Source organism: Salvia miltiorrhiza, chromosome 8 (assembly GCF_028751815.1).
Source record: "Salvia miltiorrhiza cultivar Shanhuang (shh) chromosome 8, IMPLAD_Smil_shh, whole genome shotgun sequence".
NCBI lineage: Eukaryota > Viridiplantae > Streptophyta > Magnoliopsida > Lamiales > Lamiaceae > Salvia > Salvia miltiorrhiza.
Genome location: NC_080394.1, coordinates 30,094,025 through 30,118,114, shown reverse-complemented (window position 1 = coordinate 30,118,114; position 24,090 = coordinate 30,094,025). Strand labels below are relative to the sequence as shown.

Below are 24,090 nucleotides of genomic sequence, written 5' to 3'. Positions count from 1 at the left end.
TAGTGGCTCAATTTTCACTATTTTTTTTTTTTGCATAAATAAATTTCATTGCTTCAAAATGGTCCAAAGAACCGAGTTCGTACATTTCACTATAAGAAAATTGGGAGAGCAAAGCAACACAATTAAAATATACATAAAAAAATATGTTAAAATAAATTAAATAATCATGATTGGATGTATCATTAATCATGATTGTGTATAGTGTTACTAATTAATTTGATGTGTGGAAATAAAAGAAATTAATTTGATGTATGATCATGTTATCGCCGTGAATTTTTTTTCTTGGAACTTGTTCGTCCTTTTATTTCGGCAAAGTTCCTTCATTTTACATTGGCTGCAATCTGTCCTTGATTTCTCCTTAAATTTAATTTACACTCCAAAAGAGAAAATCCTTTCCCCACAAAAACTGCATTTACCCATGTTTGCAAGAATTATTTTCGTGCTCCATAAATATTGGCTTCATTTAGTCGTGAAGCCACTTTTTCTGCATTGAAGCAAAATCTTATAGTACACTTCGAAGCATACTTGTCTTTAATATATAGCTAGTACGACCATCCGTGCGATGCACGGCGAAATCGAAATTAAATGATATGTATAAATAATAAACAGAAACAAATAATAAATGCAAAATATGGTTTAAAAATAAAATACTAATTACTCAATAAAATTTTGAATTTTAAAACGTAATTTTCAATTATGTATAAAGTGTAATGATAATTATAGTTATTAAATTATTTTAAATTATTTGATAATGAAAATATTTTAAAATTTTAATAACTTATTCGTTTTAAATTAATTTTTGATAATTTTTATACTATATTAAAGATCTTCTGACGAACTTAAACTTAAGATCGCATTGAATATTTTTTTATAAATTAAATTTGACAATGTTTAGAAAAGAATTAAAATTATAAAAAAGAAAAGAGAAAAAAATAATAAAAAAAATTGATGGGAGAAGAGAGAGAGAGAGAGAAAAAATGGATGAAAAAAATGGAGTGAGAAAACTCCTCTTTTATATATTATATAGATTTATTATCTTTCTGTAATTCTATGTTAGGGATTTATTCCATTTTCTTTCTATTCCATTTGAAGTTTGTGATATTTTTGTTCAAGGAAGATAAGGGAAGATCAAAAGAAAGAGATACGAGTGGGTGACGATGAGAGCAATTTGTGGCTATAAATTTACAAAAACAATGGAAGGAATATAAGTATAAGAAAGAAAATACGTTGCCATCCTTGTGTGAAAAACCAATTCTCTCATTTTTCAAGTGTCGAAAAAGCACTATTATCACCACACATTACTTTAAACACTTTCTTGATCCCAAATATTGGGACCAATTTCGTACCTCGCATAATTTTCAAATAATATAGAAAATTAAATTATTCAGCTAAACTTGTACAAAGATAACCCATGGGATGATTACATTCTTTTTTACAGAATACTATGATTAGGTAAGAAGCATATGCTAATATGCCAAATTATAATATTCTTTGTAAGACCCCACAATCTCTAACGTTATTCCGTCGACATCAAAACTATAGTGAATCTCTTTTTAAAGAAAGTGATAATGAGGTGTGTAACGCACTTAAATTATTAATCATCAAAAGTCTTTGGGTCGGAGCATAATCCACCGAAGAGGGATGTTAGGATGTTATACGATCGAAATAATTTTCTTTTGGAATTGTACAATCCAGTTTGTTAGCTTGATTCTATAATGATTCGGATATTATAAGATCGAAATAATTTTCTTTTGCAATTGTACAATCCAGTTTGTTAGCTTGATTCTATAATGATTCGCATACTTTTGTCGGAAAAATAAAAATAAAAAATATGAAATATAATTTATAATAATAAGTAGATATATATATAATGTCAATGAGTCCTAGCTCAAGTGGTAAAGCTGAGGCATCCAAAAATTCTCAGATCTTGGTTCAATCTCGCCTGCATGCGGGTTGCTATTTGATTATATATTAGATAGCTTTTGTAATTAAATAATAATAATAAGTAGGTTACGAGTTGAATATATTTCCAAACAAACAATTTACTATATGAGATGGAGATCACGTTAGCATAATTTTTTGAAAGGAGCTAACAGAATAGTGTATATTTGAAGTCCAGATACTTGACAAATACCACTTTCACATATACCAAATCAAAACTTAATTAAGTAGTAGCTAAAAAAAAATAAAAAAAAAAATTAAGTAGTTCCAACTAAAAATTTAAAACGAAATAGCTAGGTATGAATCGTAGATTTCACATCGTTGGTTTGTTGCATAAAAGTACACCAACCGTAATTTACAAGGTTTTTTACATGTGAAAGGTAGGGAGGGGCAGAATTCCTTGCCAAATTAGTATAAGCATTTTATTCTCTTTAATTATGTGAATGTGAAAGCGAGTTGTTAACGGAGTCATAGTTTTGAAGCTACGTTCCAACTTCCGATACATTTTGGTTTCTGATTACAAATATAAATATGTAAATTAAATACTAATATCATTTGATGAAATTAACGTGCACCGAGAGTTAAATAACATGGTTAATTGTACCAAATATCACCAACTTTGTCCGAATTTCATTTTTCCTACAATTTTTAAAAAATATATATTTATCACAGATTAAATTAGTCATTAATTTTTCCCATGATTTTTAGCTCCGATGACCAGAAAGTTGACTTGGCGCTGATGTGGATTTAAATTTACACATCATTGATGTGGAATATATATTAATTTAAAATTACTCAAATAACAAAATCACACACAAAAGCCCTAATATCACTTGAATTAGAAAAAAATCCCCTAAGAATCTGTTGTCTTCTTCTTCAACAAAAATCGACTGTCTTCTTCTCCTCCATCCCAATCTCGCATCCATCCATCTTGCCGGCCGCCACCCATCTCGCCGTTGGGGCGTTGTGGGCCATCGACACCCACCGCCGCCTGTCTTAATTCCATCGTGCCTCCAGTCCTGTGTCTTCCATTGCGCCGCCAGTCGAAGCTCCGCTTGTCTTCCATCTCGCCGGCCGCCACCCATCAATCATGTGTCTTCCATCGCCGAAGCTCCGCCGTCCTCTGCCCCCAAGCTCGAAAATACAGAATCGGATTGTCCCCGCAAATCATCGCAAGCCACCATTCAAATACATGAACGTAACACTTAGTAAGGTAGAGAGGAATTTTGGATGCGTGGGTGAAAAATGAAAAAAACATGACAAATTATGGGAAAAATAGAACTCGGGCAAAGTTCGTGATATTTGGTGTAATAAAAAATGCAACTTTTTCAATGGGGTTATTGCCAGAAAATACATATACTTTGTCAATTTTCTGGTTTATATCATGACCTTATAATTTGGCCAGAAAATACATCAATTTTCAATTTAATAGCAATTATAACATGACTTTATAGTTTGGCCAAAAAATACACCAAGTTTCAATTTATTCTAAATTATAACATGACCTTGTAATTAATTTAGTATAATAATATCAAGTTTAATACATTAAATATTTTTAATTTTCTTTTCATCTCACAATATACTATATATAAATACATATATATTTGATAAATATACATCTATATGTAAATAATATATAATATTATTTACTTTTTAACATAGTTTCTATTATATATGTACGTAATTTTTTTAATTGGTCCTAATATTTTATAATTTCACAATTTAAATAAATAAATACTTATTATATATATAATATATTAATAGAATATTAAAATCAAATTTATATATATAAACAAGATATTATATTGATGGCTTAAAAATACATACATATATATATATATATTATGAAATAATTATTATGAAATAATTAATCATCTAACTTAATTTTTATAAAAATTAATCAATCAATTAAAAATATTTTATACATAAAAATTTAATATAAATACAATAAATATTAATACATCTATGATGAAAAATAATCTAAATAAGGTTATGTTATAATTGAGAATAAATTGAAATTTGGTGTATTTTCTGGCCAGACTATAAAGTCATGTTATAATTGCAATTAAATTGAAAATTGATGTATTTTCTGGCCAAATTATAAAGTCATGATATAAACCAGAAAATTGACAAAGTATATGTATTTTCTGGCAATAACCCCTTTTTCAATCGCCGAAGTGGAACATGTGTGGCGTGTGCCGGCGAGCCACGTCAACTCCGATCTAGGGGGAAAAAATAGTGAAAAAAATGAACGATTAATTCAATTTGTGATAAAAAAAAAATGATTTTTTTAAAAATTATGAAAAAAAATGAAATTCGGACAAAGTTAGGTGATATGTGGTGCAATTAACCCTAAATAAAATTATAAACTATAATTTACAATAAATGTTCCATGCCCTAACATTTTCTATAATAAGTTAGATGTAACTAATCATAGCCATATTCTCGGGAAACAGTGTAAATTGACCAATTATATATTACAGCTACATGAATAGGTACGCGCAATAAATTGCATGGATTTAAAGATTAATTTGAAGTTTCAACTAAACATAATTTGAGCTACCCTGTATAATTATAACAAAGCAATTAATGTTTCTTTAAGAGAGAACGATTCTTTTTTTTTTTTTTTTTTTTTAAGAACAGATAATCCTCAGTATCGTTTGAGTTTTTGTCTTTTAGGTTTCATTTAGATTATTTTTCCATCAATGTAGAATTGTATATTTGTATGCACAAGTCATAATATATATACACACACATTGTATATTTTTATGCACAAGTCATAATATATATACACACACGTTGTGTGTATATAATGAATTCTTAGGAAGTGCATCTTTACTTTTCTCCGACAGTGTTTCCAATTTCAGGATTCATTACAAATTGAGAGTCAATTGCAACGTCTTGCAAGTTGCACCTAAAGTGCATTTTGGTTATTTGAACACATCAAGAATTTTGAATTAAGATTTAAAAATCACTTGTAACACATCAAGAATTTTGAATTAAGATTTAAAAATCACTTGTAACACATCAAGAATTTTGAATTAAGATTTAAAAATCACTGTTAAAGTAGGAAAAAATATACAAACAAGTAAAGTAGGAAAAAATATACAAACAAAGTTTATGTATTTTGAGACAATTACCCATATAACTAAAATCATATACATGTCAATGAAGCAAACTTATGCCACGTTAATGTTACATCATTGTTACATCATTATCAGTTAGGCATGATTTTTTTATATATAAAAATTAACAGTGCTAAAATAAAGTTTGTGTCACAGTTAATTAATTCGAATCTAAAACTTTTGACCCTATATATTAATCATTCTATCACTACACACGCACATTTAGGTAGAAATTTTGTATGGTGATAGAATCGTCTAACATGAAAAATTCGTGTATTTTGAACAAGTTTTGAAAATTACATGCAAAATCAAAATTGATCAAAAAGTTAGTACTTTAAGGCAATTATTATCACTTGAAATTTACTAATCGTATATATGCGTAGAGTGCATGGTTACGCAATACTACTAATTACGTATATTAAGAAATACAATTGACAAAAAATGAGTATTTGATTGAATGTTTGTTCGTTTCAACAAGTTGAAATTGTACTTAATTTGAGTTTTGATCAAGTTTTTTTTTTCTTTTTTTTTGGGGGGGGGGGGGGAGTTTTGATTAACTTATTAATTAATTAATGGCGCACGTCGAACATGTTTGACAAAATACGAATAATGAACTTTTCATATTTGTATATTATTATTAGGGTGTAATTGTGTCGAATCTCGAACACGTTATTCTAAACCATTTTCTTGTTAGAATACATTAATAAACTTGATTTGTATAGATATTTTGTAAAGAGTGTTCTAGAATAGTTGAGAATGAGATAGAGAAAGAAGAAAGATCTAAAATGATTGAGAAAAAGTCAGGATAAAGAAAAATAGCTAGAACTAGAGAATTCTAGAGTGTTTAGAGAATTCTATAGAATGTAATAGTTGAGACAATTTTAAAATTATCTAGGCTACCACTACTTGTCACTATAAATATGTAATCATGTTTTGGAATTGGAAGTAAGAAAGTAAGGAAGTGAGTTGAAATAGTAATTGTTGAGAAAAGTTCTAAGTCTCCCTACACATTCACGTCCACTGTATAAAATTTACATATTTTCTTATATCCTCCAAATTAAATCCTCCCATGTAGTTATTTATTTCCAACAAAGTGGTATCAGAGCTACAAGTTCCTACCTGTAGAATGGCCAACCTACAATCGTTCCAAGTCCTCATGCTCAACAAGAGCAATTTTGACAATTGGAGCATCAAGATGAAGGCACTATTAGGAGCCCACGATGTTTGGGAGATCGTAGAGTATGGCTACGAGGAGCTGCAAGACGAGACCGAACTATCCCAACAACAAAGAGATAAGTTACGGGATGCGAGAAAGAGGGACAAGAAAGCTCTCTATCTCATCTACCAAGCGCTAGGGGATGACGATTTCGAGAAAATCTCGAGCACGAGCACCGCCAAAGAAGCGTGGGAGAAGCTCCAGAACGTGTGTAAATCAGCTAAGCAAGTTAAAAAGGTACGTCTTAAAACTTTAAGAGAAGAATTTGAGTCATTGCATATGAAAGAGTCCGAATCGGTCTTAGATTATTTTTCAAGAGTTTTGGCAGTCTCGAATCAAATGGAAAGAAATTGTGAAAAATTGAAGGATGTTGGTATTATGGAAAAAAAGTTTGCGCTCACTAACTCCAAGATTTGAGCTTATAGTAATAACAATGAAGAAACTAAAAATTTGGAGGAGATGACTATCGATCTCTTGTTGGGATCGTTGCAAGCATATGAGGATAAACAAAAGAAGAAACAAGAAATTGTAGAGCAACTTTTAAAGTTGCAAGTAAGCCCAATAGAGAAAATAGAAAGTTCGGGCAATGGTGGTGGTCGACAAGGAAGAGGTCGCGGACAAAGACAAGATCACAGTTGTGGTCGAGGATATGGTCGTGGACATGGATGAGAATATTTTGCTAACAATGAAGAAAGAAAAGAGTTTCTAAGTAGCGGACGAGGGAGAAGCAACCCGCAGTCGAGGTATGATAAATTGCCATAAGTTTGGGCGCTATGCTTTCGAGTGCAGAGATGCGAAATCAAAAGTTAATGAGAAAGCTAATTATGCCGAGAACACAAGCGAAACAAATGGCAATGTGTTTCTGGCATGTAAAGAAGAAACTGGAAACCAAGCTGACACTTGGTACCTCGACACCGGTGCAAGTAACCACATGTGCGGAAAAAGATGCATTTTGTGGAGCTTGATGAGTCAGTAAGCGGCAATGTCTCATTTGGCGATGAATCTAAAATTCCAGTCAAAGGGAAAGGCAAGATTTTAATTCTCTTGAAGAATGAAAATCATGAATTTATTTCAAATGTTTACTACGTGCCCAATATAAAGAATAATATATTGAGTTTGGGGCAACTCTTAGAGAAAGGTTATGATATTCACATGAGAGATTATAACATTTCAATAAAAATAAGAGATGACAAAAATAATCTTATTGCCGAGGTGTCAATGTCTAAAAATAGAATGTTCTTATTGAATATTCGAAATGACGTGGCAAAATGACTGAAAGTGTATTACCAAGATAAAGTCTTGGTTATGACACCTTCGGTTTGGGCTCCTGAATTTTGGTGGTTTGGAGTTATTGTCAAAGAAAGAGATGGTGAGATGACTATCATCTATCAAGCATCCCGATCAACTCTGCGAAGGTTATCTACTCGGGAAGTAGTTCAGAAAGTCATTCCCAAAGGAGCCAAACTCAAGAGCCCAAAAGCCCCTGAAGTTAATTCATGTTGACGTGTGTGGGCCAATAAATCCAAGCTCCCCTGGTAAAAATAATTATTTTCTGCTCTTCATTGATGATTTTTCAAGAAAAACTTAGGTATATTTCTTGAAGAGAAGTCAAAAGTATTTGAAGCATTCAAGAAATTCAAAGCTATTGTCGAGAAGGAGAGCGGACAACAAATCAAGGCCCTGAGGTCCGATCGAGATGCTTGATAGATGATAGTCATCTCGGCTTATTAGGTCTCACCTTGTTCTCTGCACACGAGCACTCATATTGTGATTTGCAGGTACTAATCCGTGAATCCACGTGATCTGTTCTAAGCTTGAGTGAGTTTAGGTGATTGATGCGAAGTTTAAGAGTGATTATCGTTACACTCCACAAGAAGCCTGGAGCGGGAGAAAGCCAAGAATTTTCCACCTAAAGGTATTTGGGAGTAAAGTCTACATACATGTACCAGATGAGACAAGGAAGAAACTCGGTGATAAAAGTGAATCATTCATCTTTATCTGGTACGACTCTAACTTTAAAGGCTATAAGTTATATAATCCAAATACCAAGAAAATAGTGATAAGCCGAGATGTGAAGTTCGATGAAGAAAGCGTATGGAATTTCAGTCTCAATGGTGAGTACTCTACCTTCATCCCACAATTCGAAGATCAAAGGATAGTTGAGCAAGTTGAAGAAGTCCAACAAGAGCCAGTAACTCTGCCAGCTTCACCTATACCAGTTACTGAAGACTCGCCACCATCTTTCTTAAATGAAATAGCCACACCACGAGCAAGGAGTCTAGATGAAATTTATGAGAATATTAAAAGGTTAAATGATCTTACCTTATTCTGCCTATCTGCTGATTGTGAACATGTTAGCTTTGAAAAAGTAGCAAATAGTGAAAATTGGCGTGTCGCAAGGGACGAAGAGATCAAAGCCATAAAGAAGAATGATACGTGGGAACTCGTCACACTACTGGAAGGGCACAAGGCCATTGGTGTCAAGTGGTGCATAAGGTTAAGAAGAATTTCAAAGGTGAAGTTGAAAGATATAAAGCAAGGCTTGTCGTGAAAGGATTTCGCAAAGTTCAGAGTTTTGCTTGGGAGCGTTAAAATAAATTAATAAACTTGATTTGTATAGATATTTTGTAAAGAGTGTTCTAGAATAGTTGAGAATGAGATAGAGAAATAAGAAAGATCTACAATGATTAAGAAAAAGTTAGGATAAAGAGAAATAGCTAGAACTAGAGAAATCTAGAGTGTTTAGAGAATTCTAGAGAATGTAATAATTGTTGTGACAATTCTAGAATTATTTAGGCTACCACTACTTGTCACTATAAATATGTAGCCATGTTTTGGAATTGGTAGTAAGAAAGTACGTAAGGGAGTGAGTTGAAAAAGTAATTATTCAGAAAAGTTCTAAGTCTCCCTACACATTCACGTCCACTATACACAAATTCACATATTTTCTTATGTCCTCCAAATCAAATCCTCTTATATAGTTATTTATTTCCAACATTTCTTCCTACATCTAATACTATCCTTTTTCTAAATACTAGTACGATCATCCGTGCGATGCACAGCGAAATCGAAATTAAATGATATGTTTAAATAAATAAATATAAATATTAAATAGAAACAGAATATAAAAAATGCAAAATATGGTTTAAAAATAAAATACTAATTACTCTATAAAATTCCGAATTTAAAAACGTAATTTTTAATTATGTATAAAGTGTAATGATAATTATAGTTATTAAATTATTTTAAATTATTTGATAATAAAAATTAATATTACACATTATTATTATAGAGTATTTCACATAATAATAGTAATAAATAAATATTTTCATACACAAACATAAATTAAAAATTGTAAAATTTTAACAAAGAAAATAAAATATTTTAAAATTTTAATAACCTATTCATTTTAAATTCATTTTTGATAATTTTTATACCATATTAAAGATCTTCTGACGAACTTAAACTGAAAATGCACATTGAATATTTTTTTATAAATTAAATATGACAATGTTTAGAAAAGAATTAAAATTAAAAGAAAAGAGAAAAAAAATAATTAAAAAATTGATGGGAGAAGAGAGAGAAAAAATGAAGGAAGAAAACTCCTCTTTTATATATTATATAGATTGTAAGAGTTCCCCCAAGAAAAAAATAAAAATAAGAGTCTTACTTTAGAATTGGAATACAAAATAATGGAATTTTTTGCTTTGCACACTTTTTTTTAGTATTTTTGGCAAATATTCACATCCTTGATCAGGATTCTATCAAAATGCTTCATTCTTCTATGACTTTCGGGCAGAATATATCATGAATACAAAAAAAATGTTGTCGTCAAAGTTATGTAAATCTATTAGTGACAATACCTATAAATATGTGAGAATTCGAAGAGTAATACTAATAAGAATATTTTTAGATAAAGGGTAAAAGTAAATTTTATAGACGAATGAAAAAAATGTGGAGGAGGGAGTAGTATAATTCGAGCGGGTTGAGAAGTAAACTATAGAGATTTTTTTGTTTTCATTTTGTGAGGCCGTAAGAACATAGTTATATTAAGCAAAGCTGATATCTATATTCTTCAGCCGTAAAACTTGAGAAGGAAAAGTAAAGTATGCCTAAATATATTCCCATTTGGCAGCAAGCGCTGCGCGACTGTCCATCTCCATCCTTCTCGAATCAGCTCTCAAGTAGTAAGTCCTAATGGGCCCACGCCACCGAATTGGGCTCCGCCACGTCTTTCCCAGCTGGTAGTGATTCGCGATGGCAGATTTACCCTTTTACTTTGGCATTTGACTCTTTTCCTCCGAATATGCTGTCTCAACTCAACCAAGGCACAGGGCGGGAACCGTAATCACACCGCCATTCTCTCCGAGGTAAAAGCTTTTCTTTACACTTGCTTTCTCTCACCACCACCACCCACTCATTTCCTCTATAAAATCTGCCTTCCTTCCTACGCTCCGTATTATGTTCGAGATCTGAGCTTTTCGTTTGCTTCCCACCGACGCCTTCTCGAGCTCTTATTTAATTGTTTCGGGTACGTTCCGTTTTTAATGACACGCTTCATCGTTTTCTGCGTTTCTCTTGTGTTCTCACTTGTTTTAGGCTTTATTCAGCTGTAAGCCTGTAATGCTGGGCGTTGTGCATGATTCTGTTCCGGGTAAACGTTGTGCATGATTCTGTTCACCGTATTTTAATTTTTTCGATGGAAGCTCTGTTCAGTAGAATTTATTTTTTAGCTGCAATCAACTAGTTTTTTTTTTTGTTGAGTTTCGGAGTACTATGTGCATTTGAATCTGCATGCGTTTTCTATTTCATTCTTCACTAACTCGATGCTCATTAGTATATTCGTTTGCTGAACACGGATTTATTGCTGTTTTTTTTGGTTTTTGTGTATATGGGATACGCATTATATTAGTTTGTGCACTAAACCGCTGCATTCTGAAAGTATGTGTACAGAAGATCTTGGATCCGAGCTGTTTTTTACGATAAGTTCATTTTTACTGTTTATTTGTTGCTGATATATATGATGGATTACATTTTTACTTTACTAATGGACGGTTTACATATTCAATGGAGTCCAATATGCAGTTGCACTCTGTTTATGTGGCTGTTGTGGGACTCTTGTGTATACTTATTTTGCAGTTGTAAGGTTTTTATCAGGTTTGGCTGAATGGTTTTTTCCTAGAATTTATATATAGAAAAATGGAAGTGGCTGGGACTTCTAATTTTTTAAGACTCCTTTCTAAAATAGATGGTTGTCCCAAATCAAAGATGAAGCGTCTCTGGAGATGGCAATGTCATTTGTGTTAACTAGAAGCTGGTTTGTCTGATTTTGTTAGACAATGTGTGTTGAGGATATGATGCACTTCTAGTTCCATAGTGAAGGATTTAATCGAGAAACTAAAGAAGGGAGGAGTTAACAGTTTTCTGGTGAATCTTATTGTATATTTTAAAGGTTCTGTCAGCACATAATTCTGCATTATTTAAAATCTACACTATCAGCAAGTCTGTTCCCATAAATCATATAATTCTCCATCCCATTCTGCTGGCAAGATCGCTTCAACTAATCATATGATTTCATTCGCCTTTAGATGTATAATTTGCTGCCAATTCAAACATTAGTTCTATATGTTATACTTAATATCTTGTTTTAGCAAATATATGTCAACTACATGGGTAGTATGTGGCCGGTAGTTAGATAACCTTTTTTGGTAGATCTTGTTCATTTCATCTGCCAAAATCTGAAGCAAAAAACCTCTTGATCTCAGGGGACCAACTGTTACTGTGATCAATTTTGGAGCTGTGGTAAATTCTTTAACTAGCATTTTTTTTAATCAGTTTCCTGATATTCCACCTGCAGTTATGGCTCCACCAATTGAAATTCCAAGCATACCTCTTGACATCCAGAAGCCATTACATGCGCCTCTTAATGAAAGGATACTTTCTTCCATGACGAGGAAAACTGTTGCTGCTCATCCTTGGCATGAACTTGAGATAGGTACATATCTTGACTATCTACCTTATTTGTCATTACTCAATTAGCTTTGTTATATTTAATCATTTTTCCCATTATTGCCAATGTAGGACCTGGGGCCCCGATTATCTTCAATTGTGTAAGATACTTTCTTATACCCTTTCATTCTTTAATACTACTATGCTAAATTTGAGAAGATGGATGTTTAACTGAAAACATGTGAATATCTCCATCATTTGTACTTGTAAATGTAAACTTGTTAATACATTCCCAAATGGAATTGTAGTTTTGAGTTGAGAATACTGAATGAGCTGCCTTATGATTAGAATTCAGATCAAACTTGTGACATCACTCCCAAAACGTTCATTTCCATTGTATTTGTTTGTTATTGCCTATTGGTTAACCAATGAAAAATACTTGACCGTAATGAGGCCAACTGAACCTTGTTGTTGCTATCTGTGTATCTAGTTTCATTCCCCATCACCCCTCTTATTAGCTTTGAAAATTTATAGTTCCACTTTCCCCAGCAATATCATCTTACTTTGCTATTAAACTTTTTTTTGGTCTGATTATTGATACTCCCTTTTCTTATTTCCATTACATTTTATTTATTCTTCTTGTCATCTTGCATAATATTAGATCCCAATGACCTCTTACTTCTATTGTCTCATCAAACTATAACGTAATTATTGTTCTAGCATATAGTAGAACTACTCAATCTGGTTGTTAAGCATCAACTGAGTGGGACCAGAGTCACATCTTTACTATTTACTAATTAAATTTCACAGTGTAGATATACTTGATAATGTCATCAGAGTGGCAGTAATAAGTCATTCAGCTCGACTCACTATATGGATCGGCTGCTTTCTGTTTTCGTGTTTCTTCTTTGGCAGCATTATATAGTTTTTGTAGTTTGCCCTTTCTTTTATTCTGAGATTGTCAGAATTTTACTTTGCTTTACTGTGAAGCTCAGTCCAACAACTTGTATCGTCATTGCAGGTGGTTGAAATAAGTAAAGGAAGTAAGGTGAAATATGAACTTGACAAGAAAACTGGTCTAATCAAGGTATGAGGTTTACTATCTTGTAAAGCAAGATATGTTGGGTTGATCATCAACTACAAAATTTGTTTGCACCTTCAGGTTGATCGTGTTCTTTACTCATCAGTTGTGTACCCCCATAACTATGGCTTCATCCCTCGTACTCTCTGTGAAGACAATGACCCTATCGATGTATTGGTCATTATGCAGGTATGGCATATTCTGTAATTTTCGAGAAAGAGTGAGATATCAAACTGTAACTTCTCACTTTGGTAATATGGATTCGGGATTTTCAGCTTTCTGCACTTTTTTTGGAGGGGGGGGGGGGGGTGTTCAAGATATATTGTTTACTTCTTAAAAAAATAGTGATATTTCCTTCCAAACCCCAAAAAATCCTCCTGATAAAAGAAAACTACGCTTCTATGTTTCTTAAAATTTGATCTTTTCTGGTCATTCAGGCCTTAGTAATTGAAGAATTTCCTTAGGTTTATAGTAATTTGCTATCAGAAATCATGGTACCTTGGCCCTTAAGGCCCTTACCCAGTATATTTTGGTGACATGATACTTGGATTTAAGGCTTTCAAGAACGATTTTTCTTTCTATAATGTGTACTAATTCTGCATGAACATATATTCAGGAACCTGTCCTTCCAGGCTGCTTTCTCAGGGCCAAAGCAATAGGTCTCATGCCCATGATTGATCAGGTACAGTTACTTTGCACCCTTAGACCACATTCATCTCAGGATTCAGGAGAAGGATTTACTGACTTGATAACTGCAACAGGGAGAGAAAGATGACAAGATAATTGCTGTCTGTGCTGATGATCCTGAGTATCGGCATTACACAGACATTAGTGAGCTTCCGCCCCACCGATTGGCTGAAATTCGCCGTTTTTTCGAAGACTGTATCCTTCTGAGAAAAGATTGTGCTAATTCTGTTTTGTCTGTTTTTTATTTTCTGGTTAAACAAAAAGCTCCTGCTTTTCGCTACTTAAATTCGACTTGATTCTATACTTCATGTTGTTATCTTCTTAACTCTTAAATCAATCAGACAAGAAAAATGAGAACAAGGATGTTGCAGTCGATGACTTTCTTCCAGCCACAAAAGCTTATGAAGCTGTCCAATCGTCCATGTGAGTGCTCCTCCCCACTTTAGTTAACTAGGAGATTGAAGCTGTATTTGCTTCTGTTGGGAAACGGAGAGCTACAAAGATATTTGATATTGTTCAGTGCTTTTCTCAATTCTTTTCCACAAAGCTACACAGAAACTTTCTTCCAAAATGAGCATGGCTTAGCAATTATACATTTGCATTAATACTCATGAACTCATTTACTGTTCTGCTACTCCCACAGTAAAAAAATATAATCAGCACCCTCACCCTTAGGTTATCATCAACTTACTAACCTTTTGTGGATATTTTTCTTGATTGTCATTTCTTTTTCCCCTGATTTGAGCAAAATTTTCCAGTTCTTATCAAATATTGCACAATTTTGATCCGACACAATGGCTTGTGTGGTGCAGGGACCTATATGCAGAGTATATAGTGGAGAACTTAAGGCGGTAGTTTGCTGCAAGCGAAGGGTGGTGCTCCATGTTTATCATTTTTGATCTGGAAGAATACCTGATATATTGCAATACTTCTATACAATATAAGATGATGACGAATAAGAATTTATTTGATAGAGTAGGATGTTGGATAAACCCAACATATATGGTATTTGCTATGTAAAAAAGGGGTTGGCGTGATTAATATCACTCTCTTCATCTATACTCAAGCTTACTATTTTTATGGTACCGCAAAAAAGCTTACTACTTTTATGGTTATTCCAGTTCATTCTCCAGCACATACATATATTTCTTGTACCTAGATTACGGGCCTCTGGCGCCGTATGGTTTTATTTTAATGAATTAAATTTGCTACATACTCGATATATTCTTCTACCATCTCTTATATGCTATTGTTAATTCTCTCTTACTGTGCACACACGCATCATGCATGCGATTGTTGTACCTAAATTACCATGTAATTGAGTTGGTTGGGATGAATAGATAAATTAATTTATTATTTATTTTGATGGATTAATTAATTTTTAATTTATTTAATTATATTTTCTTTTAAATACACAATCCTATACCTATACCTATTGATCTGTTCTATCACTCATTTCGACTTCGATGGAAGAGGAAATCTCTTGAGCAATGGTGTCAATACTACAATTTGTGAGTTCGATACCAGCAGGCAGCAGATCACCCCAACGACATTCTATGTTATTATTCTGAATATTCACAACTTATTTATTATACTATTTTTGACATATTGAATATTTTGATATGGAATATCTTACGTTAGCCATGGACTGTTAAATATTTTGAGATGGGCATTTCTTATTTTCTTAAATACTGAAATACTATAAGGTAAAACCTCTCAACTTTCTTTTGCACAGCAAAACACAACTAACTTTCGTTTCATACATTTCAAATCTTATTGCATTCCCTCATCTAGAACGACCATACCATAAAAAAGATGATAACTTTAGCTTTACCATTGGAAAGAGGAGGCATAATAACATTAACGTATACACATACAAATATATATATATATATATATATATATATACAGAATATATATAATAATAAGAAGAAAAACAGTTACTATAAAGTCTATAAACTATAATGCAATAGCCAAAGTATTACAGGTCCATGTTCAAAACAGTTCAATTTCCATAAGGGTAATTCTATTCATAGCCACCATTTTACTCAGTATAGCCCCCTATATAAAATAATAATAATAAATAATTATAAATTTACTATTTAACCCTATAATTCATAGCCCCAAATTAAATTTCTTATAGCCCCATAGGTTCTCGAATTTGAACCAATATCAAGGACACATACGCAATGCAAGATGAAGAGTAAAATGGTCTGTAACATCATCACCCAGCAAAACCAGCAAAATTGGCTATCTACTGCATTTTCCAGATTTATACAACTCAAAAAGAGAAATAGTGTAAATTTCAACGACTGCTACAACTCACTAATTTAAGGGCACATATGTTGTAGAATCAAGCAGAATTCAATAAACAAAACCAAGAGAAGAAAACTCATTTCAATCCTTAAAATGAAGCATCCCTCGACAGATGCAGAAAAAGTGGTAAAAAATCAGTTTAGTTCCTTGTGAATCTTCTACGTGTTCAAAAGAAAGTTAGTTGCGAATCCAATTCTAGTGAGATTAGTAGCATCGGACTATCGGAGGGCACACTAAAGAAGAAGCGGGTACTTGAACATATTTGTGGCTGAATACAGGGGCATACCCTTGGTGTCGACTTCAATCAAGGCTGTAGATAGCCGTTTTTGCTAGTTCTGGGTGATATTGCTGACCATTTTTCTCTTCATCTTTGCATTATGTATGTGCCCTTGGTTCAAATTCGAGAACAGATGCGATTGATTTCAAACGAAAAAACGTTGTATGGAAGAATAAAAATTACCAAGGCTCTTAATTAGTACTGTATAAGATATTTAGTTTGGAGGCTAAGAATTATATGGTTAAATAGTAAATTCATAATTATTTAATATTATTATTTTAGATAGATGGCTATACTGAGTAAAATAGGGGTTATGAATAAAATTACCCTTTCCATAAAGGCAAAAGCCCACCTCAGCCCAAACTCTCTTGTGAGTCTGTGACTCGTAATATCTTCAATTCATTTTTAACAAAATCAAACTAATTATTAAAAATTCAACTCTATCAAATTCAATCAATAGTAGACGAATTCATCGTGGCTCTATAGAAAACAAATAAATGGCAGACGAATAAATTGATGGTGATCAGACGTTATCATGTTTGATAAAATGAAAAACCTTATTAATAATTTATAATAATAATAATAGAATCATACACCACTTGATCTAAATATCTAGGACTCACTGCCTCACAAAGCCACACCTAAAGCTAAAATAGACTAAAACCCCAAACCCCTTCCCAAAACCCCTCTCTGAAGGTTTCAGCTTCAATCCAATAGATATGAACGGCAGCGGCGGCGGCGCCGGCTTCGGCTTCAACTCCTCCACCGCCACCCCCAACTTCGACAACCTGCTGCTCCAGTCCCTCATGTCGCGCCTCCAACTCCGCCCCCCGTCGCTCCACGCCGCGCCGCCCTTCTCCCCCGATAAATCCCTCGAAGACCTCCTCTTCTCCGATTTGCTCCTCAACCTCTCCGAATCCGAGTCCGATTCGGAAAACGACGACTTCTCTTCCTCCTCCAAAACGCAGCTAGCTAAGGAAGAATCCAAGCTCGAGAAAGAAATCGTCCGCACAATTCTCAGCGGCGAAATCGAGAAACTCAAACCTAACTCCGGCCAGGCTATCGCGATCGGTGAGCACCATATCTGCGTCGGTTTTCAGGAGGAGACTGGCTCCGATTATCGGGTTTGGGAGTGGCACGGACATATTATGTTGTTTGATGAGGAAAATGGCTACACCCCGGAGTATATATACGGGAATTACTTCGAGAGAGTCGGCGCGCCAAAGAGGAAATTGAAGAAGACTGTGAAGATGGGGAGTGGAGGCGATGATGACGATGAGAAGGAGAAGGTGGGGAATGTGGGGTTGAAGGAGCTTATTGAAGGTGGAAATTCTGGCAGTGGACGAGTTCTGCATCGGAATTTAAATGCGAATTCTGAGCCGCCGAGGTCTGTATGAAATGGACACTTCTGTTTCGTGAGTCTGTTTTTAGTTTTGCGTCCATTCTGCTGGGAGTTTCATGAGTTCTATTGTTAATTAAAAATGAGATTTTCTATTTATTAAAAGTCGCAAATTATATGCTTTGAAAGAAAAAAGAAATGATGCACTCTCATGGTAGAAGCTTTGAATGGATGGCCATTGAACTCTCGGCTACATTGTCATGACTCCCATTTTGAACTGTTCTGACTCTTGGGGTGCGTTCTCTTTGATGAAAAATGGTGGAAAACATATATTTTCACCATTTTCCCACTCTTTTCACAAGTTATATGTGGTGGATAATTTTCCCCATTCAGCATGAGAAAAAAATTCATTTTCCCTCCAATTCATGTTAATATTATCATAGGATAGTGATTTGATATATTTTACCATGTTTTCCTCCCTAGAGAACATGAGATAAAAAAATGTAGTGATAAAAATTTCCTCTCTTTTCTTATCCTTTCTTTTCTCATGCTTAAGCTTGAGTTTGAAACATACGTGCTGCTTGAGCTCATTGTAATGGTAGTAGTGGTAAAAGCCGTTCCCTGGTGTGTGTTCGCTTAATTGCATTATTTATTAAATACGAGACTTGCTTTAAGTTTCTGTGAGACTCTTTTTCTTGACATAAAGATGTACTCACTACATAGGGTTTATACCAGCTACCAACCCTTTGCAATGATGCACCAGTTTGATCATATTTCTTAGGTGTGTTCTCTTACATTTCTCTGGTCCATCTAAGTGTTCTTTGGGCGGTAGTTGAATTCTTATTAGAAGTTCCTAGTGGGTCTGCAATTAATCTTTCAGCTATCTACTCATTTGATTGATCTACTTGCGCTTAGACAATCACAAAACTGTGAAAGAAAAAAAAAATCAGTCAGGTGCAAGTGTTGGGTGTGAAATGATCTAAAAGATTCATTACGTTTTACAGCTTTTACTTTCAATTTTAGCTTTGCGTTCATGTATGCATAATCATTTTCTAGACTTAGGATGTGTGACAAGGTGTTCTGTACTGTTTTTTTTCACTGAGAATTGGAAACTGGTACAAAACCTCGTCAGCGAGTGTTACACTAAGTGCATGAAGGACTGGCAAGGCAGGTTGAGGGTTATGACACTTTCTTTTAGTAGGAGGTTATTTTTAACAGTAATCATCATTTTAGTAGTTTCTGCTTGTTGGGGTCTTAGGGTGTAAGAATAAGGCAAGGTGCCAAGTTTAGGGTGTGGGTTCTCTTGACTATTTCGCGGCAGATATTGTTTGGCAGGGCGTTTTCTGTGGTTCAGCTTTCATGTCTTCCATTCATTTCCGTGAATAAAAATGTTCCTGTCCTGCTTTATGTGCAACTGGTACTTCACACTTACTACTGCTGGAACCTTGCTGTAGACTTAGTTACTTCATACAACTGTGTACTCATTTGCATGAAATATTAGGTTATCTTAATTGATTTCTTTGAGAACCAGCTACCGGGTGGATTGCCGTCCATAGTCAGAAAATGGTTTCAGATGTAAAGATTGTCAAAACTAATTTAAGGTAGCTAATGTAAATTTGTCTTCTTTTGTACTAAGGGATCTTGGGTATGCAGTCCCACTTACAAGTCGATGTGCATTTACAAGCCTTAAACCTCTTCTTTTATAAGGAATTCGTGCCGATCATGGAACAAGGATTCAGAGAATTTCTTGACTGTTAGCCATCATCATGTTCTTTGTCATGAACTATAATTTTCAAACCAAAAGAGGAGCAAAGTCATCAATACCATTCAGTTGAAATTAGAAAGATCTTGTGATACAAATGTACAGTATCTTCTGTGGGATGAGATTTTCTGAACTCTACATGCATGCATGCAGTTTCTTAAACGCTTGTTAGTTAAACTATTTGGGCACACAATTATGTTTCAAAAAGCTTATTTGGGGTTGCCTAACACATAAAGTTGCATTTTACATTGTAATGGCAGGTTCTAGGTAGGAGATTGATTCAAATCAGAAGATGGAAGCATCACAGCCCGCGGATTAGTTTCAGTGTGGTTGTCGTCGTTAACTTTAGTGCTGTCTTCGTTGCGCTTGTGTCGCCAACTGGATGCTTCAGGAGATGATACTTTCCAACCTTTTATTTTTTTAAAGTTCAAGAATTGCAGAAACCACATGCTCTTACTTTTAGATCATGATCATTGAAGCTGCTTCAATTGTGGCTTTTCTACTTACATTGCCTTCATCTGTGTAAGAATTTCGTAAATAAATGCTTGAATATGTCATCTGTCTGCCCAATTATTGCTCATAACATTATCATCGATCAAAAGATTCAAAACTCATCTCCTCATTCGGTTATCAGTGATCAACGCAAATACCATTCTATAGTTCATTTTCTGTGTTTCCCTTTCACTTGATGCCATGTTCATATATCCAATACCATTTACACGATCCATTGATCATCCCAATCAAAACCAAAGCAAATAGAATTCCAGGTAAACTAAAATGAATTTTATTAGAAATGTCATGGACCGTTGTATTTCCTTTTTCGGAAATCCAGAATCGTATATATGAAATGAAGAGAGGAGTAAAAATTAGGAGCTAGTGAATTTGGTGACGGCCTTGGTGCCCTCGGAGACGGCGTGTTTGGCGAGCTCGCCGGGGAGGACGAGCCTGACGGCGGTCTGGATCTCGCGCGAGGTGATGGTGGGCTTCTTGTTGTAGCGGGCGAGGCGCGACGACTCCATGGCGAGCTTCTCGAAGATATCGTTGATGAAGCTGTTCATGATCCCCATGGCCTTGCTAGAGATGCCGATGTCCGGGTGCACCTGCTTCAGCACCTTGAATATGTAGATCTTATACGTCTCCGTGCTCTTCTTCACCTTCTTTTTCTTCTTCCCCGACTCGCCGCCGGCCTCCTTCACCGCGCTCTTCTCCGGCCGCGGCGGCTTCTTCTCCGCCGTCGCTGGCTTCTTCTCCGCCTTTGGCGCCATTCACGATACTTGTGGGGGTGAGTGATTTCAGGGGGGTTTCGTTGCGGGAAAATGCATTGCTCGTGGGTTTGTTTATATAGAGAGCATGCGACGCGTGCTATTGGATGGTTGGGCTATGCCGCGGATCGCTGCGTTGTCCTCAATTGCTGCCGTTGGATTAGGATTTTGCTGCTGTATCGCAATTGATTTAAGATCCGTTACTTTGGGTCCTTTTATGGCTTTTTCCCTCATTTTTCCGCAAAATTAACATCATTCATTGAATCTACTTCAATTTTTGCATTTTCTCACACCATTTTCATCAATCAATTTATTCTACCAAAACATTATTTTTTTCTACAATAAAAAAACAATTCATTTTGACTGTATAAAAAAAATCATAAATTCTCGTTGGGCTTTTTTGTCGAAAATTCAGTTCTTGTTTTGCGGTAACTGTGACATGGATCCAGTCACTTTAGCCTAGAAATTGTGATGAACTTTAGAAATATATTTTACAAATTAATTTATTCTAATATGGAAACTATAACCCAATTGTAATTTAAGAAATACATTTATCGATACTTGATACATTTGCATATTTGAAATATATATATATAAGACATATTAGCTTAATTCATATTATATGTTTTAACAGAAACAATCACCTACCCAAGTTAACATATATATATATATATATATATATATATATATATATATATATCAATTTTAGTGTATTATATATGAAGAATTTAAAAAAAAAATCAGTAGATGTAAAAAAAACTTTGCCGTAATAAAAAAACCGTGGGTGAAGTTGCAATCCATTAATGGTACATGAAAAAGGAGTACTAAAATTATGTGGTATTATGTTTCTACGTAATACTTATACATGAAGAACGAATTATAAAAGTCTCCAAAAATACATGAATGTAAAAATAAAAAACAATTTTTCCTTTAGCTAAACAAATAAAATACTCACTTTGTTCACAAAAAAAGTTTTCTTTCTATTTTCTTACAATATTTCACCATTAATAATACCTCATTTATCCTTACTTTTCACATTTTCACAGCTCTCAAGACTAATTACGACACATTTTGATCATTTTCAATACACTCAATAATTTCGTCTTAAAACTTGTGTCATTTTTTTCTAGGGAGTTTTATGTGTTAATAGTGTGAAATACCCATTTTTACAAGTTCTATTGTAGAGGAAGTAACATTTGATGAACTACTATCTTGTTGATATAAACACAAACATTAACAATTTTTCGGTTTGTGTCAAAAAGTATCACCTCTAATTTAGGTGAGGAGATGGAAATTAAATGGAAAACTACTTATCGAACCAGTCTGTAAATAATGATTTGATATTGATCAACTTCTGTGATGGGGTAAATAGAAGCCATTTCCTCTGCATTATCATGTTATCATATGTATTCCTCCTATTTTGTGATTCCTCTTTTAAGTGCAAACAGATTATGACAATTCATTCTTAAGATATTGTGATTCTTGTTTACATGTATTGCTCTTGAGGTAGAATGACTAACGCTCGAGACAAAATTTGGTCTTGAGGTAGAATGGCTAACGCTTGATGCAAAATTCTTGTTTGCGTGTATTGATCTTGAGGTAGAATGATTAACGCTCAAAGCAAAAGATCTCCATTAGAGTCCAAAGCCGCAACTTTTAAATACAATGATTCTTCATGCAACTATCATATCTTTTAATTTTAGTTTTAAAATTTAAATAATTACAAACATTCAAAACTAACTTTGCCAAATTCAATTTCCCCCCAGCATTGAAAAGTTTGAAATTCAGTCATCTGAAGCTTCACTTAACTTCTAATGCAACCACAAAACAAAAGATTCAACCTCCAATATACAAATTCTGTCATCTCTACTTTCAAGATCAGATTCATAACATGAAAACAAAATCAAGAAAACAATATGAAAATCGAATGTGTTGATTACCAAATATGCGTATTCGTAAAACATAATCAAGTAAAGAGTTCCACAAGTTGCAAAATATTGGATGAAATTGAGATTTAGAAACAGAAGATTGAACAATGTTTCCACATAATGTTAAGCCATGGCAAATATCTAAAAGGATAGAACTACAATTACCTATGAACATTCAATCCTACAAACCAAGACCACAGCAAATCAACATCTAGAACAAAACCCCCCCAAAAAAAGGGTCATATCAAAGCAAACTAAGCAGCAGCCTTCTTCGGAGACTTGCCGCCCTTGGACGGCGATTTAGGTGACTTCTCGGCGGCCCCAGCCTTCTCCGACTTCTTCGGCAGGAGCACCGGGTTGATGTTCGGCAGCACTCCACCGTGCGCAATCGTAACTCCGGCGAGCAACTTCCCCAGCTCCTCGTCGTTCCTCACCGCCAGCAGCACATGCCTCGGAATTATCCTATTCTTCTTGTTGTCCCTCGCGGCGTTCCCTGCCAACTCCAAAACCTGAAAACAACACCAACATTTACATCAATGGCGGCAAAAAAACACCCTAATTTCAATATGAGCTATTCAAAACTGATTACAAAAAACCTAAACCCTAAAATGTACATTACTCCAAAAAATCAACATCATTTAATTAGGGGTCAATGAAATAGAGAGAGGAGCACCTCAGCAGCGAGGTACTCGAGCACAGCAGCCATGTAAACCGGAGCGCCGGAACCGACCCGCTGGGAGTAGCGGCCCTTTTTGAGATAACGACCGATCCTGCCGACGGGGAACTGGAGGCCGGCTTTGACGGATCGGGAGACCGCCTTCTTCTTGGGACCGCCGCCCTTGCGGCCACCGGCTCCCTTCTTCAATTTACCGCCAGCTTCCATTTCTTCGAGCTGCTAAGTAATCGATAAAATCGAAGAAGAAAATGTGAGTGAATGTAGAGTGAGAAGAGGTGCGTGTCAAGTTAGCGGGGGCGGTGCTGTTGGTTTAAGTAGGAGAGTAGAATCGGGATGAGATGAAAAAAGGGGGTAAATCTGGAGCGTCGGATTGTTTTTATCAACGGATGAAGAGGAATTTGGGGACGATCCGCGTGACTTAAAGTGGACCAATCAAATGTGGCTCTCACAGCAGGCCTACAATCACGTTGAAAAGACATGTGCGTTTCTTTGGTTTGGATATTTATGAGATCTCGCAAACTTTGTGCGTTA

At 34.5% G+C, this 24,090-nt stretch overlaps 4 protein-coding genes across 7 annotated transcripts; 2 read left to right on the top strand and 2 right to left on the bottom strand.

Annotated features, from left to right (window-relative positions):
* The first annotated feature begins 10,272 nt into the window (after window positions 1-10,272).
* On the top strand, window positions 10,273-15,214 carry LOC130997602 (soluble inorganic pyrophosphatase 4-like). 4 transcript variants are annotated; one of them, XM_057922969.1, is made up of 9 exons: window positions 10,273-10,936; window positions 12,140-12,277; window positions 12,364-12,392; window positions 13,253-13,318; window positions 13,394-13,501; window positions 13,929-13,994; window positions 14,074-14,194; window positions 14,341-14,422; window positions 14,812-15,214. In XM_057922969.1, the coding sequence occupies exons 1-9, from the start codon at window positions 10,906-10,908 to the stop codon at window positions 14,852-14,854; spliced, it is 684 nt and encodes a 227-aa protein (XP_057778952.1). In that variant the 5' UTR covers window positions 10,273-10,905; the 3' UTR covers window positions 14,855-15,214. The 4 variants fall into 4 exon arrangements, with proteins under 4 accessions (XP_057778952.1, XP_057778955.1, XP_057778953.1 ...); XM_057922972.1 differs by having other exon boundaries at window positions 10,648-10,652; XM_057922970.1 differs by having other exon boundaries at window positions 10,794-10,813.
* A 1,912-nt stretch (window positions 15,215-17,126) lies between these two features.
* LOC130997600 (uncharacterized) lies at window positions 17,127-20,263 on the top strand. Its single transcript, XM_057922967.1, has 2 exons — window positions 17,127-17,979; window positions 19,954-20,263. Exons 1-2 carry the CDS (start codon window positions 17,312-17,314, stop codon window positions 19,958-19,960), a joined length of 675 nt encoding a protein of 224 aa, XP_057778950.1. The 5' UTR covers window positions 17,127-17,311; the 3' UTR covers window positions 19,961-20,263.
* A 191-nt stretch (window positions 20,264-20,454) lies between these two features.
* Window positions 20,455-20,958, bottom strand: LOC130997601 (histone H2B.5-like). Its single transcript, XM_057922968.1, has one exon. The coding sequence runs from the start codon at window positions 20,956-20,958 to the stop codon at window positions 20,560-20,562; it is 399 nt and encodes a 132-aa protein (XP_057778951.1). The 3' UTR covers window positions 20,455-20,559.
* Window positions 20,959-22,942: 1,984 nt separating this feature from the next.
* LOC130997598 (histone H2A-like) lies at window positions 22,943-24,077 on the bottom strand. The gene is made up of 2 exons (XM_057922966.1): window positions 23,557-24,077; window positions 22,943-23,392 (listed from the first exon to the last, which is right to left on the bottom strand). Exons 1-2 carry the CDS (start codon window positions 23,764-23,766, stop codon window positions 23,138-23,140), a joined length of 465 nt encoding a protein of 154 aa, XP_057778949.1. The 5' UTR covers window positions 23,767-24,077; the 3' UTR covers window positions 22,943-23,137.
* Window positions 24,078-24,090: the final 13 nt, after the last annotated feature.